Below are 19,895 nucleotides of genomic sequence, written 5' to 3'. Positions count from 1 at the left end.
CGTTAGAGCATAATCAGATTGCTGGCTGTCTTTCAACGAAGGGTGGCAGTTTCGTATCAAATGTCAAATAGCTTTTCTATTAACTTATATAAGCAAAGAAATCGCACATGTTGACTTGATTCGGGTGGGTGGGTGTGTTGTGTTTCTCTCCCCCTCCCTTTCTTAATTTTGCAGTGATGAACAGGGAGTTTAATTTGGTGACGTTAATTTAATTTAGCTGTCATGCTCTCTTTTCCTGTTCTTTTGGGAAGTATATGGTGCTGAACGAAATCCATGGAAATGTTCCATATTTGTTCTGAAGACGATATGCCATGAGGGAAAGCAGGGGGAACTCTTTTATCTCCGATCATTATTTTTTTCCTTTGACGATCCTCCAACATTTATTGGTCATCGTGGGTGGGTTAAGAGCTGCGCTCACACTGCGCTGGTTTCGTGCTTGCTTCATCTGTGAAAGGAACAGATTTAAAGAGGCAACTCCTGCAGGAGAAAGCTGGCCCAGTTTGCTAACTGGGAAACCCAGCCAGATGGGCGGGGTATAAATAATAAATTATTATTATTATCATTATTATCCACCCGTTCACAATCTTGACTGCTGGCATTAACATAACTGGCAAGAGGCTCTTTTGGCATTTTGATGATAAACTGCACCATAGTGTTCAGATCATGATGCCAAAGTTAAACATAACCAACACTTATAGGCTCATTTGCAACGCGGGAGTCAAAATGCATTTATTATTTGCAGTTATATCCTGCTCAACGTCAAATTTCATTATGCCCGAGTGGATTACCAAAAAAAGAAGATACAAGCGCATTTTAAAAATTCATAAAAACACTGAAAATATAGCAATAAAGCAATGGATATTATTATTATTATTATTATTATTATTATTATTATTATTATTACTACCCCGCCCATTTGGCTAGGTTTCCCCAGCCACTCTGGGCAACTTGCAGCACTGTGCAGATTCACAAGACCCTGCAATTCAGCATCATGTCAGTCCCCAGCAAAAATGCTTCCATCACAATATTGCATTTTATAAATCAGAGCTTTCCAAAGTTTTCACCATGAACGCTACCCTTGTTCTCTTATAATGGCGCCCACCTGAGAGGTACCAGATCTGCGTTCCATTGAGCTCCAGCTGAAAAAAAACCAGCCCCGGTGACACACTTTTTAGTCATGCATCATTTAGCAACACCGTAATTCAGTTTTACTAGCAAACCGGAGGTTAAACTCACCCCTTTTGAGCCCCGGGAGTAGCACGGGGAGCGTTCACGTGACACACCTACACACTGCAGCCCACACACTAACGTGTTGCGACACACAGTTTGGAAAGCTCTCTTATAAATCAGAATACTTGCGTCTTGTGAAATCATGATGGTGGCAGTCATTAATTTCCCTAGGGCAGGACGCACCACAAGTTAACTAGCCTTGGGTCCCATTGGCTTCCTAGAGAGAGATACTGTATTTCAGTACCTTTTTCACCATCCTTTTGACATCAGCCACATCCACACCACAGGTAGCGCTGTGTTCTAAACCACTGAGCCTCTTGGGCTTGCCGATCAGAAGGTTGGCAGTTCGAATCCCCACAACAGAGTGAGCTCCCGTTGCTCTGTCCCAGCTCCTACCAACCTAGCAGTTCGAAAGCACACCAGCGCAAGTAGATAAATAGGTATGGCTGTGTTGGGAAGGTAAACAGCATTTCCGTGTGCTCTGGTTTCCGTCACAGTTTTCCGTTGTGCCAGAAGTGGTTTAGTCATGCTGGCCACATGACCCGGAAAACTGTCTGTGGACAAACACCGGCTCCCTCGGCCTGAAAGCGAGATGAGCGCCACAACCCTATTGTCGCCTTTGACTGGACTTAACTGTCCAGGGCTCCTTTACTTTACATCCATGCCATATATTTAAAGCACTTTCAACACACATTTAAAAGCACATGCTACCCCCCCCCAAAGACTCATGGGAACTGTAGTTTGTTAAGCGTTCGGGCAATTGTAGTTCCGTGGTGGGATAAACCATAGTTCTTAGGATTCTTGCGGGGGGGGGAGAGGGGAGCCGTGTGTTTTAAAGGTACGATGTGGATGCGAACCTAGAGCTGCTTCCTGATTCGAAGATAGTAGGTGACATTTTCGTATTGTATTAAATAAATAAATAAATAAATAAAACCAGAGCTTCCAAAACCAAGGAGTTAAAAGTGATCTGGGCATTAAGCCCAGATGTGCAACATTCCAAGCATGGAAGGAAGTAGCTAGGGAAATGAAGAAAAGAAAAGCCTTTGACAGAGATTGCAGATAGCTTTGCTAATGCAGAAGAGGAAAGCGGAGGATTAGCAAGGTTCCTGGTGTTGCTGCGAAGTGCAAGGAAGGGATCAAGGGAGAGTCCAGGGAAGCCTATAGCCGCTGAGCCTGGCTTTAGCCATAAGAAATATAAGGGAGGAATGTTAAGAGAGGGCATGTCAGGGCACCGCCGTCCTAAAGCGCAGTCGTCACAAGAAGCAGAGGCAGCACGTTGAATGGATTTCCTTCAGCTCTTGGGAAACGCTTCCCTCAAACAGTAGACATAATTCGCCAGGACTCTTCAAAGGCCTGTCCTGCAAAGAAAAAAAACCTGTACATTTATGGGAGGATATTTACCGGGGTGGAGTGGAGGTTGAAGCTTGCAGAAAGTCAGGTGCAGTTTTTTTTTTCTTTCCAAAGGTGGAGCAATCCTATACAATTCTGTGCAGAAGCAATGGGAACTGTCGATTTCCTAAAGTCTTGCTCTCAGGTAGCTTGGGAATAAGACTGCAGCTTAAAAGGTAGAAATGAACACTGCCAAAATCCGCCGGCCTCTTGTTGCAGGTCAAGTAACCAGTGCAGGTGCTAAAGGTTAGGTTCCTATAGATGCTACCAGTGCTTTTTTCTATTAAAATAAAATGTTTAGGGGTACTCTCATAAGTGGCGGAGCTTCATGCTCTGGCACTGGGGGGTGGAGAGCAGGTGAGGGCAGGGCTGGCACACACCCCGGGGGCATGGCGTGCCACCCGCAGAGGCGTGGTCACGTCCTGGGAGCGTGGCACGCCGCCTGCGGGAGCGTGGCACCCAGAGCAGGTGGGGGGTACCCGCGATGGCACCCCACTGGGATCGCACTGCCAGGGGCGGTGTGCTCCCCCCACACTCCTCTTTCTCCCCCAGTGACTCTCATTTTGACTCAAGAAAATCACCATTTGATAGTTCAAATCAGGAAAAATAAATACAGTGGACGCTCGGGTTGCGAACGTGATCCGTGCGGGATGCACGTTCGCAACACGCAGCGGTGCGTCTGCGCATGCGCAGGTTGCGATTCGGCACTTCTGCGCATGTGCAAAGCAAGATTTGGTCTTCTGCGCATGCGCGACCCCCAGAACCCGGAAGTAACCCGTTCCGGTACTTCCGGGGTTTGGTGGGTCTGTAACCAAAAAAAACGCAACCTGAAGCGTCTGTAACCCGAGGTATGACTGTACACTAAATGGACTGCAGAAGATCGCTCTGCTAGGACACAATAGTTTTTTTAAAAACACACACACAGAATTGTCAAAGGAGCCCTGCAGCACATATTGTTGTTTAGTCGTGTCCGACCCTTCGTGACCCCATGGACCAGAGCACGCCAGGCACTCCTGTCTTCCACTGCCTCCCGCAGTTTGGTCAAACTCATGCTGGTAGCTTCGAGAACACTGTCCAACCATCTCCTCCTCTGTCGTCCCCTTCTCCTTGTGCCCTCCATCTTTCCCAACATCAGGGTCTTCTCCAGGGAGTCTTCTCTTCTCATGAGATGGCCAAAGTACTGGAGCCTCAGCTTCAGGATCTGTCCTTCCAGTAAGCACTCAGGGCTGATTTCCTTCAGAATGGATAGGTTTGATCTTCTTGCAGTCCATGGGACTCTCAAGAGTCTCCTCCAGCAGCACATATACCTGCATACAAATGGAGCAGGGTCTCTACTGTGATGGCCCTAAAGCTAAGAGACTTGGGCCACCCCGAAGCGTTTGCTTTCTCCCAGTCGCAATTTACTTGGGGATTACATTCCAAGACACCGTGCATTGGAGTGAAATCGTGTAGATTTGAAACGCCATTGGAAAAGCCTGCAAACAACCCATTTCACTCCTGCTCTGCCCCTGCCCTGTTCCGCCCATTTTTGGTGATGTTTTTCTGATGTTTGGGGGGGTTGCTTCTGGGTTCGGCATGGTAGCATGTGCCTTGAACGTGTGTAAATGGAGAGTTGCCTATATTGAATTTGGACCTATTTAGCTTCTTGATGTTGTTGGACTCTCAAGTTCTATAGCATGGCCGGTGGTCAAAGATTATGGGAGTTGTGACCTAGCCACACCTGGATGGACACAGCGTCCCCATTAATAATAATAATTATTATTATTATTATTATTATTATTATTATTATTATTATTATTTTATTTAAACCCTGCCCTCCCCAGCCAAGACTGGTCTCAGGGTGGCTAACACCAAATATAAAAACAATTGATTGAAATACAGCTTAAAAAACAAGATTAAAATACAACATTAAAATGCAGCCTCATTTCAGTGGAAACTCAATCAAAAACTTTTGGGGGGATAAAAACATCAAGTCTTCACCAAGGCTAACTATCCAGACTGGTCCTACATGGGCCAGAAAAAAGCCAGGGAAGTCCCCAAATAGGAGTTCCAACACAGAAGGAGAAAGGGAAAAGGAAAGAGGGGGAGGGAATCAAATTGATTCCAAGCCAAAGGCCAGGAGGAACAACTCTGTCTTACAGGCCCTGAGGAAAGAAATCAGATCTTTGCAGGGCCCTGGTCTCATGAGACAGAGCGTTCCAGCAGGCCGGAGCCAGTGCTGAAAAGACCCTGCCTCTGGTTGAGGCTAGTTTGAATTCCTTAGGGCCCGGGACCTCTAGGGTGTTGCTATTTATGGACTTTAAGGTCCTCCGTGGGGCATAGCGGGAGAGGCGGTCCCATAGGCCTTGGCCTACAAGTATCTGGGGTGTTGTTGTTCTTAATTTGCCCTGGGCTCTCTCCCAGCTGGGAGTTGGGTGCCTGCCTCTACATCATGTCCTCTTTAGGTGCCAGCCTTAGATAGCGAGGTGCCCGGGCCAGGAGGACTCGGGAGTTTTCCAGCCCTGCAGCTAGCGACCAAGAATAATGAGAGCCACCGCGTGCTTGGATTGGCTCGAGTGTGTTGCTCCGTAACCATGGGCTCCAGATTGACACAGGTTTAAAAGGGCACCAAAGCAACCCTGTGGCTTGGTTACATAAAAGAGCTGAGCTGGGGGAATAATTGCAATGAAGTGTAAACGGCCGGTGGGAACGGCGCTGGAAATGCCGGGCGCTGTTGTGATTATCTGGTTGTAGGAAGCAAAACGGCGGAGATTAAAATGTTACATAAGGGAGCGAGCAGCGTGAGTCAGGGGTTTGGGGAAGAGTGAGTCACAGCCAGAGGGAATGGAGCCAGGCATGTAAAGAGAGGGAGAGAGAAAGAAACCCTAAAGCATGCTTTCTCCTTGGAAGCAAGTTCCAACAGAATCCGTGGGCTTTCTCTCAAGTCGGTGTGTTCTTAGGATGGAGGTTCCAGCAAAGGGATCCGAGGAGGTGGCAGAGAGCGAGCTGGGAAGGACGGGGGAGAGTTGGGGGGCACTGACACGACTTTTTAAAAGCAGCTTGCTTCAAAGGAAGGGTCTTTCGAGAGCTCAAAGCAGCTCACCCAGAATTTCAGCACAGAATGACAAGCGCCCTGCCAAAGTCAGCAACGGAAGGGGACAAAACAGTATAAATCACTTCGTGAGAGAGCGCTGGGTACATTTTTGGCAAATGAGAGGAAATTGCTGGAGCGCAGCTATTAGGGAAGCTGGTGGGAACAAGCGCGAGGCGATGCAAGCCAACCTGTATTTTGCCACAGCAAGGGGGGGTGGCGCTGGAGTCATTCACAACCCCCCCCCAACTTGCAAAAGAAACACTTCTTGCAGTATTTCTATACTGTATTATCTCATAAACCTCAGCAGGTTGCAAGGCAGTTTGGAGAAGGCTTTCTTAATAGTACAGTGGTACCTCGGGTTACATACGCTTCAGGTTACATATGCTTCAGGTTACACACTCCGCTAACCCAGAAATAGTGCTTCAGGTTAAGAACTTTGCTTCAGGATAAGAACAGAAATCGTGCTCTGGCGGCGCGGCAGCAGCAGGAGGCCCCATTAGCTAAAGTGGTGCTTCAGGTTAAGAACAGTTTCAGGTTAAGTACGGACCTCTGGAACGAATTAAGTACTTAACCTGAGGTACCACTGTAGTATTCATAACCATACTGAATTTATAAGAACTGTTTCTAAAGGGGGGTGTTTAAAGTCTTGGGGGCCGCTGCAAAAAAACCCCATTCAAATTGCAATGAGATTTTGTGGCACTGGGAGTGGAGGGGCGATGAGGCCTCTGGTTGTGATTGGCTGAGCAGCCCTCATATCGCAGGGAAGCAGGACAAGCCACACGGTCTCTGGATGCCCCTGGCTGCGCTGCTCAGATTTTACAGGGAAGGACTGTAGCTTGCTGGCAGAGTACCCATCTTGCATTCAGAAGGTCCCGGGTTCAATCCTTCCCAGTTGAGGCTGGGAAAAGTCCCTTGTCTGAAACCTTGGCGGGCTGCTGTCTTTATTGAGCTAGATGGAACAATGGTGTGACTCAGCGAAAGGCAATTTCCTGTGTTCCTACAGAAGGACACGGAAAGCAGGAAGGCCTAGAGAAGAAGGGCTAAAAGAATTGGGAAAGAAGGGACCAGTTCATTGAAGCAGCCTCTGTTTTCCACCATGGACCAATTGTCTCCCTTGCTACCATAGGATCTTAAAGCAGGGGCCCCAGGGGCCACTTTAATAATAATAATAATAATAATAATAATAATAATAATAATAATAATTCTAAAGGGCAGCCTTCTGGGGCCGCATTGCCAGAGGAAAAGGTGATAAAGTGACAGTTGTGATTATTACCTTTGTGGGGTCAAAGTCTTCTTCTACAGAGACCCACAAGCTCTGCTTACAACACATGCAGATGAACACTGGCAGTACACAATGCAGTACAGTGGTACCTCAGGTTACATACGCTTCAGGTTACATACGCTTCAGGTTACAGACTCCGCTAACCCAGAAATAGTACCTCAGGTTAAGAACTTTGCTTCAGGATGAGAACAGAAATCGTGCTCCGGCAGCACGGTGGCAGCTGGAGGCCCCATTAGCTAAAGTGGTGCTTCAGGTTAAGAACAGTTCCAGGTTAAGAACGGACCTCCAGAACGAGTTACCGTATTTTTTTGCTCTATAAGACGCACCAGACCACAAGACGCACCTAGTTTTTGGAGGAGGAAAACAAGAAAAAGAATATTCTGAATCTCAGAAGCCAGAACAGCAAGAGGGATCGCTGTGCAGTGAAAGCAGCAATCAATCCCTCTTGCTGTTCTGGCTTCTGGGATAGCTGCGCAGCCTGCATTCGCTCCATAAGACGCACACACATTTCCCCTTACTTTTTAGGAGGGAAAAAGTGAGTCTTATAGAGCAAAAAATACAGTAAGTACTTAACCCGAGGTACCACTGTACACAAGCATTCATTTGCAACTCGACTCTCTCTCGACACACACATCATACAGATCTTTGCAAGATGCTAGCTGTCCATATAATAAACATGCTCTCTCACACACACAAGCACACTGGTCGCAATGACAGGCATTTTGTGAGTTAATGCAAAGTTTGCGTTCCACCTGCCCATCTTCTTCTGTGTACTTTTCCAGCAGTAAGCCAGCTTTTAGGAACTGATAACAGCCATCAATTCAAGGACTGAGTCAGGGTGGAGGAAAGTTTCTTTTGAGCTGTCATATAGAAAGGAAGCAAGTAGGAAAATATTTGGGCATTCGAAGAGTGTGTGCGTGTGTGTGTGTGTGTGTGTGTCGGGTGAGCAAGCCTGAAGAATAGAGTCAAAACAGTCCATTCCATTTGTGATCTGGCTTTTTTGTGTGTGTGGTGGTGGGGGGGGTCAAGTTTGTTTTCATTTTGCATGAGAAAGAATCCATCTTTTCTTTTCCATGTCCCCACCCGGAATATGCCACTGGTCCCCAGTTCCTGAACAAACATAGAGAGTTCAAGTGGGATTTGTAAACTAGTTTCAAGGAATTTGTTTATTCAGCTTAGAGACTTCCAGTTGGTGCCGAATGCCAGAAGAAACTGCTGTCAAACTGTGCTGCATCAGATTATAAAAGGCATAAATCTGGGAAGCCACACACAAACCCAGTACAGTGATGCAGCTTGCCGAATCTTCTACTGGGGTTGAGGGGGAGAGAGAGAGAGAGAAGAATTGCAAGCCATTAAGAATGTAAGAATATCGGAAGAGCAACAGCCAGATGGGCGGGGTACAAATAATAAATTTTATTATTATTATTATTATTATTATTATTATTATTATTATTATTATGTCCAGCATCTTGTTCTCATGGCCAACCAGATGACTCTGGGAAGCTCACAAGCTGGACCTGATCCCAACAGCATTCACTCCTGCCTCCATCAGGCAGCCATTGTGACTAGTAGCCACAGAGAGCCTTAAAGGTAAAGGGTAAAGGGACCCCTGACCATTAGGTCCAGTCGTGGCCGACTTTGGGGTTGCGGCGCTCATCTTGCTTTATTGGCCGAGGGAGCCAGTGTACAGCTTCGGGGTCATGTGGCCAGCATGACTAAGCCACTTCTGGCGAACCAGAGCAGCGCACGGAAACGCCGTTTACCTTCCCGCCGGAGTGGTACCTATTTATCTACTTGCACTTTGAAGTGCTTTCGAACTGCTAGGTTGGCAGGAGCAGGGACCAAGCAACGGGAGCTCACCCTGTCGCGGGGATTCGAACCGCCAACCTTCTGATCGGCAAGTCGTAGGCTCTGTGGTTTAACCCACAGCGCCACTCGAGTCCCTACAGAGAGCCTTATCCCTCCATGAATTAGTCTAATCCTCTCTGAAAGTCGCCCAAGTTGGTGACCATCACTGCTTCTTCTGGGAACGTATTGCAAAGTTCCAACTATGCACAAAGAAGTGCTTTTTTAAAACTGTCCTGGTAGGCTACTGTGGGAAGGAGAGTGCCGCACCAGAATGGGCCTGCGGTCTGATCCATAGCTGTCAACTTTTCCCTTTTCTTGCAAGGAATCCTATTCGGAACAAGTGAATTTCCCTTTAAAAAAGGGAAACTTTGACAGCTATGGTCTGATCCCGCAGGGATCTCCTTGTGGTTTGTAGAAAGGCGGGTGCTTATCCAAACATTGCAGCCTGAGACTTCACAGATGGAATTGCAAGCTGATGAAGATGAAGGATAGGTTGAAGGACCCTGTGTGAGAGGCGGGGAGGGGAGACCTCAAAGGGTGAGAAAAGAGAGGAATCGTCCCAGGTGAGAGCTGGGAGGGTTCACAGCTTTCTGTATGGGATAAAAGTTAAAATAAGAATAATAAGAATAATTTATTAATTATACCCCGCCCATCTGGCTGGGTTTCCCCAGCAACTCTGGGTGGGTTCCAACCAAATATTAAAAACAATACAGCGTCATACATTAAAAACTTCCCTAAACAGGGCCACCTTCAGTTGTCTTTTAAAAGTAAAATAGTTGTTTATTCCCTTGACATCTGCTGGGAGGGCGTTCCACAGGGCAGGTGCCACTACCAAGAAGGCCCTCTGCCTGGTTCCCTGTAACTTGGCTTCTCGCAGGGAGGGAACCGCCAGAAGGCCCTCGTCACTAGACATCAGTGTCTGGGTAGAATGATAGGGGTGGAGATGCTCCTTCAGATATACTGGACCGAGGCCGTTTAGGGCTTTAAAGGTCAGCATCAACACTTTGAATTGTGCATGGAAACGTACTGGGAGCCAATGAAGATCTTTCAGGTCCGGGGTTATATGGTCTCGGCAGCCACTCCCAGTCACCAGTCGAGCTGCCGCATTCTGGATTAATTGCAGTTTCCGAGTCACCTTCAAAGGTAGCCCCACACAGAGCGCATTGCAGTAGTCCAAGTGGGAGATAACCAGAGCATGCACCACTCTGGCAAGACAGTCTGCAGGCTGGTAGGGTCTCAGCCTGCGTACCAGATGGAGCTGGTAGACAGCTGCCCTGGACAAAGAATTAACCTGTGACTCCATGGACAGCTGTGAGTCCAAAATGACTCCCAGGCTGCACACCCGCTCCTTCAGGGGTACAGTTACCCCATTCAGGATCAGGGAGTTCTCCACACCAGGCCGCCCCCTGTCCCCCAAGAACAGTACTTTTGTCAGGATTCAACCTCAATCCGTTAGCTGCCATCCATCCTCCAACCACCTCACGACACTCACACAGATATAGCAGTGAGAGAGGATGGTGTTGTTCTCTTTTCTTTTTAGTTTCCTTTTTTATTATTTCTTGTGGATTAGTCTGTTTATTTTCCTTTTATTGTATTGCGAGAATCTCAATAAAACTTTGCAGCAAACAGTACAGCCTGGGATCCAGGAAGAAGGAAGCAATAGTCAGAGAATCATAGTGCTAGAAGGGATCTAGGAAGTCATCTAATCTGACTTCCTTCTCCATGCAGGATCTGTGCAGCAGGATGTAACCATGTCATCCTTGGCACTGGCTGCATATCCTTCAGCAGTGGAGAGACCAAATTTGTGTCCAAAGCGGTCTATTTGACTGTTGCGCTTCTCTTACCCTTAGGAATTTCCCCCCTAATGTTTAGCCGAAATCTGCTTCCCTCTCTTTGGCTCTAATCCTGCCTTCTGGAGCAGTGGAGAACAAGAAAGAAGATTCCACCTAAACATTAGGAAGAACTTCCTGACAGTAAGAGCTGTTCGACAGTGGAATTTGCTGCCATGGAGTGTGGTGGAGTCTCCTTCTTTGGAGGTCTTTAAGCAGAGGCTTGACAACCATATGTCAGGAGTGCTCTGATGGTGTTTCCTGCTTGGCAGGGGGTTGGACTCGATGGCCCTTGTGGTCTATTCCAACTCTATGATTCTATGATTCTATGATAAGTCCTTTGGGTATTTGAAGGTCCACTAGCATGTCTCCTCTTAATATTCGCTTCTCCAAGTTGATTGTACGGTTCCATCAACACGAGAATCCGTCCTTGAATATGGGATTCAGCTGCCTTCTACTTTCTCCCAAGGTTCTGGAGACAAACAGAAAAGTTAGGACTCCACCTCCAAAGTCCCTAAAGTCCATGCTGTCATTTTTGTTTCTTTGCTTTCAAAAGATATTGACGAATGTGCGACAGGCGCCCACAACTGTAGGGTAGATCAGATATGCGTCAACTTAAGAGGATCCTTCAGCTGCCAATGCACAGCCGGGTATCAGAGGCGAGGGGACCAATGTGTCGGTAAGTACTGTGGAGAAGCAAGATGTTCCTTGACAGTAAAGTTTAAGGGCCTTTCTCCCTAACTAGTAGTGGGGGGGGGGTTTACAGGTGTATTCTGTAACAGGCCACTGATGCAGATAGTACAATGGTGGTAGATTTATACTGGACTGCCCACACATCATTCCTCTTTATAAGTTGTTCTGCAATGTTTCCCCATTGTTAAATACATGTGATCAGAGCTAGGTTTTAGGGTTAACTCCATCCCTCCTGGCTCCTTCTCTCTCCCTGATTCAACATCTATTGGCAGTCATTCCAGCTGGTTGCAGCTGAAGGATGAGAAAGAGACTCCATTGACTCGACTGTCATTTGGCTCCTCTCTGAGCTGTCTAGTCCAGCTGGCCATTTTAAGAAGTGTTAAGTAGCTCTAGGAATTGGTGCCTGGGCTCGCGTTTTCCTCTTCCCTTGCCATCCCATTTTCCTTTTGTGTTATACCTACTAAACTGCAAGCCTGTAAGCAGAGATGCCCCTGTTTCAAATCTTCATGCAGTGGCTAGAAAATTATAGGAGCTGTATAAATGATGAGAAATCATCTTCTTAGTGTAGGGTTACCAGACGTTCCCGGGGACAGTCCCCAGATTTACAAATCTGTCCCCGGACAAATTCCATCCCCTGAATGTCCCCAGATTTGCAAATCTGTCCCCCGGAAACATGGCAGCAGCAGCTTCAGCAGCCCGGAGCCAGCCTGGTAGTGCAGTTGACTCTGGCTGGCTTCAGGAGCTGCTCGCTGCTCGGGTGCAGGACAAATGGTGGGTGCCACGGCAGCAAGGCGGCTGCCCACCCGTGACTCCAGAGCCTCCCCTGATCTGTCAAAACAAAGGGGGAAGGAGATCAGGGAAGGCTCAGGAGTCACGGGTGGATGGCGTGCCATTGCCCAGTTTTTTAAAAAACTGCACATTTATGTTCCACAGGGTGCGAAAGAAGGGCTTTGCACCTTTATACAATATGCATGTGTGCTTGGGCCCAGGGTCTTTTGCCTCACCATCCCCACTACTGACTCCCTGTTGCTACTCAGCTTCAAAAACAACAAAAAAAAAAGTATCCCTGGATCCATTGAAAAAAATCTGGTAACCATATCTTAGCTCCTTTATCCTTGTCAGAGTAAAGCCATGGTGGCAATGCGAGTTTTTTTAACTCCATTTTTTTTGTTTTTATTTATTTTTTAAATGCTGCGCTTTTACGGCAACCCAGACATAGATGAGTGCGCACGCCTTTCGTTTTGCCATCATCGGTGCGTGAATACTCCCAGTAGCTACTACTGCCAATGCAACGCTGGTTTTCAGTTAGCAGCCGACAACCACACGTGCGCAGGTAAGATTCGAGGGGGAATTTGGCAGATCTGGACTCAGAAGAAGAGGCTTCCCCACTGTCGGAATAGACAGTCCCATCCCGTAGAGCAGAGACATCCAACACGGGAGCCTTCGGATGGTGATGAACTACAACTCCCATCATCCCTGACAGGAGTTGTAGTCCAACAGCATCGAAAGGGCACCACGTTGTCTACCCCCGATTGGGTTTCTGTTAATAACTTTGTGAGAGCTTGTGGTCATAATTGCCAATCAAATCCAGGAACTCGGTCGCCAAGATAGAGAGTTTTCTCAGGGGTTTCTGTTTCTTCTCTTTTCTAGATTCTTCCCTGGAAAGCTGTGCCCAGAGCAGTTTAAAATGCTTGACCCTGTCATGACAGTGTTGAACTAAGATGGTTTTTAGCCTGTACAGTGGTGCCTCGCAAGACGAATGCCTCGCAAGACGGAAAACTCGCTAGACGAAAGAGTTTTCCGTTTTGGAGGTGCTTCGCAAAACGAATTTCCTATGGGCTTGCTTCGCAAGACGACAATGTCTTGCGAGTTCCTTTTTTTTCATAAATTTTTTTATTGTTTTTTCACAATTTATATAAACACAAACAATACACAATACAAACATACAAACACATAAACAAACATGTATAATTTCAAATCCTTTTTTCTTAAACCTTACTTCGCCGACTTCCCCGTACCTCCCCTTTCTGCATCCCAATTCCCAAATTTGTTTCAGCAAATCCTCCCCCTTAATTTTATCTAATTTTCCCTTGTTCTTTTCTTTTACTTAATCTTTTACAGCTGTAGTCCCCTATTTTCTATAACCTCAACATTTTAGCACTCATTAATTTTACAGTATTTCTTAAGATAAATTTTAAATTTCTTCCAATCTTCTTCCGCCGTCTCTTTCCCCTGGTCTCGGATTCTGCCAGTCATTTCAGCCAGTCCCATGTCTTGCGAGTTCCTGCTGGGTTTTTTTCCCTCCCCCCCCCCTTTTTCTAAGCCGCTAAGCCGCTTATCAGCTGATCTGATCAGCAGATCAGCCGCTAAAAGCCGCTAATAGCACTAATAGCGCTAATCCGCTAATCCTTCAATGGGCTTGCTTCGCAAGACGAAAAAACCGCTAGACGAAGAGAATCACAGAACGGATTCTTTTCGTCTTGCGAGGCACCACTGTATTGTGTTGGTTGCTTGATTTGTTCTTCTGTTGTGGTTTTCTTCTCAAGCCAGCGGAGTTTGTGTAATCATTGTTGGTTTCATGCAAGCAAGTAGAAGAACCTGTGGCCCTCCAAAGGCTAATGGGTGGGTTCCCGTTCCCGCTCCCCTCATCTCTGCTCATTGGCCATTGCTAGTCCAGCAACATCTAGAGGGCCGCAGGTTCCCCAACCGCTGCATTTGCTATTTCTGAAACCTAGGAGTGCAACCTGTTAAAGGCATTTTGATCAATAAACCTTGATGTTTTGTTGAAGTAAGGGTAGAGAAATCGCACCTAAGAAACTCAAAACTGACACCCTTCTATGGAGATTGAACCAATGTCCAGACTTTAACATTCAAAAGCTTGCAGAAACTTATAGCTAGAGATGAATTAAAACATAATATTTATAGTCACATGCTTCTTCAAGCATTATAGTCTCTTCTTCTAACTTCCAAACAACTGTGTTTTCTTCTCTTTTCGGAGCACAGCACTTTCAGCCTTCTGTATCTCAGTTAGGCCATGCCTTGCAGCTCCTATAAGGGATTTCCCTTTTCCCCTTCTCCTGCAGCCTTGCTCTCTGTCTTTCAAGCAGAGAAGAAGCACTCCAACGCTCTATTCAATTTAGCAGTGTTCACAGTGGACTCTAAAGCATCTTGCATCATATAAAATGGAGTATCTCCATCAATAGATATCTCCCGTGTGACCATTGTTAGCCAATCACATGAAAACTACTAGAGAACTCTCCAGAATTCAGTTACCAACCAATCAAATTTAAACACATAGTAATGCATACAAGCATTTATAATTTCAGTGAATTAAATTGCTATACCTAGCAGTTTTCTGGTGAATTAGTCTATCAATTACATTTGCACATGGCTTAACACAGTATTTCTAAAGTAAGAAGTACATCTTCTCTCTTCCTACACGATCTGCAGAGCTGTTACAGCAGACAAAGTCTTATAAAATGCATTCCTTTTTGTGTTTCTTTTAAGATGCTGTTTGCCATCTGCGTTTATAAGTGCTTGTATTAAAAGTTTATAGGGATACTTTTTCAGCTGATTAAGAAAGTTTTCTCAATTAATCTCAGGGGCAAGGAACCTTCTTCAAGCTTTGGGCCACATTTTCTCATAGGCAACCCTCCAACCATCCTTTGAAATTTTCAGTTTTCTGAATTTTGCAATGCAGTTCCCCAGCCAAATACTGTGTACATTAAAATGCATATGTTGGTGAAATGAACATGCAAAAATGCGTTGTGTTGGAGGAAATTGGTTTGCAAGAATGTGTATATTGGGGGGGGATGCAGAGAAATAAATTTATTTTGGGAGGAAATTCACACTAAAAAGCGACTTAAAAATGCAAACTGATGTGGCAGACTGAACTTAAGATTCAAAAAACAAGACACTGAAATTGGCAGGCGAACTTCAGTTCCACCTGAGGCTCTTCACCCCTGATCTAACTAATTAATTGATTAAAAACTGCAGCCTTACAGAAACCTGAATAAACATGAAGCACATGTCTTGACACATTTGCACTTTTAAATATTGTCCCCAATGAGCACTGACCAATGAGGATTTGTTGTTCCTCCCTTTTCCCTCTCTCAGATGCTCAGGTGCTGATCTGAGCATTGAAAAGAGCTGAAAGAAGTGGGAAAGAGTATTGCTCTTCCTCTTTCAACTCTATGTATTTTTCGAGGAGGGAGGCAAGTACCCTCACCACCTCATAACAAAGAGAGGAGTGACCAGAAGCTTTGCAGTTGCCAAGCAAGTCCTCCTGGCTAGTGTGTTGGTGTTACCTCTGGCCCAAGGAGAATTCCCAAGGGTCAACTAGATAGGTCTGGAAGATGCCTTTGGTACTGAAGTTCTTCACCCCAATACAGGTGTCTTATACCACCTGTATTATTTAGCTATAGACCAGCTCTACCTCTCTTTAAAATCAGAACCAGTGAAGGTGGTGAAGGTCCTGTGTGAGTGTCTGGAGGCGGTTGGAAGATGGATGGCAGCTAACAGATTGAGATTGAATCCAAGTATTGGTTTTGGGGGACAGGAGGCGAGCGGGTGTGAATGACTACCTGGTCCTGAATGGGGTAACTGTGCCCCTGAAGGACCAGCTGCGCAGCCTGGGAGTCATTTTGGACTCGCAGCTGTCCATGGAGGCTTAGGTCAATTCTGTGTCCAGGGCAGCTGTTTACCAGCTCCATCTGGTACACAGGCTGAGACCCTACTTGCCCGCAGACTGTCTCACCAGAGTGGTGCATGCTCTGGTTATCTCTCGCTTGGACTACTGCAATGTGCTCTATGTGGGGCTCACTTTGAAGGTGACCCAGAAACTACAACTAATCGAGAATGCGGCAGCTAGACTGGTGACTGGGAGCGGCCGCCAAGACCACATAACACCAGTCTTAAAAGACCTACATTGGCTCCCAGTACATTTCCAAGCACAATTCAAAGTCTTGGTGCTGACCTTTAAAGCCCAAAACGCCTCGGTCCAGTATATCTGAAAGAGCTTCTCCACCCCCATCGTTCTACCCTGACACTGCGGTCCGGCACCAAAGGATTCTTGCGGTTCCCTCACTGCGAGAAGCCAAGTTACAGGGAACCAAGCAGAGGGCCTTCTCGGTAGTGGCACCTGCCCTGTGGAACTCTCTCCCACCAGATGTCAAAGAGAACAACACCTACCAGACTTTTAGAAGACATCTGAAGGCAGCCCTGTTTAGGGAAGCTTTTAATGTTTGATGCATTACTGTATTTTAATATTTTGTTGGAAGCCCAGCCCCCCCCCCCGAGTGGCTGGGAAAACCCAGCCAGATGGGCGAGGTATAAATAAATTATTATTATTATTATTATTATTATTATTATTATTATTATTATTACAGTCCCATTAATAGTTCTACCAGCTGGTGGGCTTGTTGCTAGGAATTATTAATAAATAGTGTTGTTTCAGCTATTTATATCCAAACAATAACCAATAAGCTACCTTTTTCTCAGAGCCAAAGACCTCTGAGAAAATTGGTCTCTCAAATATTGGAGAGTTAGTGATCTGGGGAAGAAGCTTTACACTCAGGAGGGAATCTGTACCTACTAGAAGTTACTCTCTGTAGTAGGTGGATAATAAAAAAGTTAATAATGCAAAACAGGGTTCGCTACGGGGTCACATACCTAAACTTTACATTTGGAAATTCCGGCAAGTTTTTTACATTTCTGTGCCCTCTGATAATGCTCTTAAGATGGATATAAAACGGACCCCCCAACACTGCACTGAGGAGAAATAAATCTCACCATTTTGCAATGCAGTTGATGGTCCTGAGCATTGCAAAATGATCTACTGGTCTCAAAGGCTCGTGTCATAAACGAAGTGGAATTTTAAAAGAACAGGTCTCCAGGGTAATAAACAGCTCCAGATAAATCTTAAACTGCCTGTATGCTGAGAAGCTTTATCAGTACGTGTTTCTTATAGCAATTATTTATAGACCTACCCCTCACCAAAACTCGTATGGGGGGGTGAGGGGGGCAAGTGGGGAAGATGCTGGAATCCAGCATTTAAAAACCACAATAGGATTTCTGGGAAAGTTTGCTACATGCTAAAATGCCACCAACATTTCCTAACAGAAATGAAGAGTAATTCTCACAGGCATAACAAGTGTGATTGATAGAGGGCGACACATATCCTGACCCAGTTTTGAGAGGAGAGAGGAATTCTCCACTCAGCTTTGGCCTCCATGCCAACTTGTCTCTGCTTCCCCCTTCCCTGAGAATTATGTTATCCATGAAGCAGTTGAGAAGACGGTACTGTAAGACAGTGTTTGTCAACTTTGGGGGCCGAAGTGTTATTGGACTACAATTCCCATCATCCTCGACCATTGGCTAAGCTAGCCAATGGGACAACATACTGATTGTTGGCATCCCTGTCTCAAGAGACAATTGGGTGTGCATCAGGGCACAAGCCTAGGCAGTGTGTATGGAAGTCCTGGGCTGCCAAGACAATGAGAACCTCCTCTTAGCCTCGCTGATGTGGTCCCAAAAAAAGCAGAGCAATATGTTTGGCACCAGCTTGGCTGCAGAAGTTGCCGGAAGGAAGCGTGCAAGGCACCATCCAACCGACTTAGGGACCCTACTCCGGTTTTATATAGCCTTTTCTTCTCCTGAAGATGTCCCACAAGGCAGCGGAGGTTTAGGATCAGAGTTTTCCTTCTCCTAGATGGGCTACTTCTTAGATTGACAAGCCCCATCTGTGCCTCACTTCCCTCTACAATATGTGCAGAAACCGCCTTCTTGACTGTTGAACCCACTCTTGGTCTCATCCAATCTGCCATAGCCTGTCTTTGCATGCAGAGGATGTCCCTAACTCACCAAGGATATGAGACCCATCAACTACTCTCACCTGGTTTAGCCGGCCAGTCAAAGCCGTTTCCTGGGGTGTGGCCACTGTCACATGCTGACAACTTCTAGGAGCTACAGAACTGCCCCAGAAGGAGCATGACAGATTCCCCACCAGAGGAACTGAAATAGAAATACTTTATTGCCACTGTACCACTTGTTTACAGTGAGATTAAATGAGCCCCCCACAATCTCTCAGTCCTTGTTACACACTGTGTGTTGTCGTACGACCATCAACCCTGAACGTCAGCTGCAATGTTGCTGTCTTCATTCAGCAGCCTCACAGCCCACGGGTAGAAACTGTTCTTTAACCTGTTGGTAAGGCTTATCATGCTTCTATATCTCCTATCCGAGGGCAGGAGATTAAAAAGGTGCTCGCCAGGGTGTGAGTCATCTCTGAGAATTCCTCGTTCTTCTGAGGCAATGGTCTCCTGTGATGACATCTAGCAGACGCAGGGGACAGCCCATGATATTGTGTGCTGTCTTCACCACCCTCTGTAGGAACTTTCTGTCCATGGCTGTCAAACCAGCGTAGCATGCAGTATGAGAGAACACTTTCTGGTGCCCTCCTCTAGGACAAGGTACACGAAAGGTGATATCCTGTTGTACCCATCTGGACTTGCTCTATGGAACTTCCCCTTCCCCTTGCAGTCCTCTGTGTGTCCCTCAAGTCTACAGCATGGGAGCTGTAGAAGGGAAAAGAGCAAAGGGAACTCTGCTCATGCAACACTGGACATCGCCCGGAGTTAAGCCAAGTGCAGGTAGTGACTCTCCCAGAAGTCTCAGATTCTGTCCTGATGAGATACAGTAAGGAGCAGTTGACTCATATTGCACCTTCAAAGGATGGTATGAGTACAAAGTTCTGCTGGACTATGAGCCTATAGTTTTTACTTCCAGCATCTTGAGGTAGGGCTGGGAAAGACCCCTGAGCTAAATGGACCAATGGTCTGACTCAGTATCAGGCAGCTTCTTCATCTCCCAAACTGTTTCTTCATCAACAACAATTAAGCGTACACAGGTCAAGAACCTGTCTCTTGACTTGGATAGGGTTTGATGGGGATATTACTGGAGCCATTTCCTCATGATAGGAGTCCTTACCTGCTTACATTCCTGGTCTCAGACAGTTAGGGACAGCTGCTGCTTTGCTACTCCATCTCTCCATCTACCCATGTTCCCTTTGGTCTAAAACATGGGTAGGCAAACTAAGGCCCAGGGGCCGAATCCAGCCCAATCGCCTTCTCAATCCGAGCGGCGGACGGTCCGGGAATCAGTGTGTTTTTTACATGAGTAGAATGTGTCCTTTTATTTAAAATGCATCTCTGGGTTATTTGTGAAGCATAGGAATTTGTTCATTTTGTTGTTGTTGTTCAAAATATAGTCCGGCCCCCCACAAGGTCTGATGGACAGTGGACCGGCACCCTGCTGAAAAAGTTTGCGGACCCCTGGTCTAAAAGTTGTGGGGAACTGAATTTTGCAGCAGTGTCCGTGCCTAGTTATCTGGGGGTAATTCTTACTCACAGGGGTGAGGGCGAAATTGAGAAGAGGATGCTGAAGTAGCTGAGTCATTGACCTGACTCAACAGGGCTCTTTTTGTGGGTCTTATGTGACTGACTGAATTGAGTTTTCTTCTGGCTCGCAGGAGTGGTGTTGATGTTGTGGTCTG

At 46.3% G+C, this 19,895-nt stretch overlaps 1 protein-coding gene across 3 annotated transcripts in view; it reads left to right on the top strand.

Annotated features, from left to right (window-relative positions):
* Nucleotides 1–19,895, top strand: part of EFEMP1 (EGF containing fibulin extracellular matrix protein 1) — a 142,802-nt gene that overhangs the window by 43,103 nt on the left and 79,804 nt on the right. For 2 of the 3 annotated variants that reach the window (XR_014523576.1, XM_083494641.1), the window contains exons 6-7: nt 11,208–11,330; nt 12,558–12,677. The exons of the other annotated variant lie outside the window; for it this stretch is intronic. Coding sequence is in view for 1 of the 2 variants with exons in the window: in XM_083494641.1 (XP_083350767.1) it covers nt 11,208–11,330; nt 12,558–12,677 (243 nt within the window). In the remaining variant the exon portion in view is untranslated. The remainder of the gene's footprint in view (nt 1–11,207; nt 11,331–12,557; nt 12,678–19,895) is intronic. 3 annotated transcript variants of the gene reach the window in all.

Source organism: Podarcis liolepis (assembly GCF_965112155.1).
Source record: "Podarcis liolepis genome assembly, chromosome: 3".
NCBI lineage: Eukaryota > Metazoa > Chordata > Lepidosauria > Squamata > Lacertidae > Podarcis > Podarcis liolepis.
The sequence above is the reverse complement of the archived record's forward strand: the minus strand, read 5'-3'. Positions and strand labels throughout refer to the sequence as shown.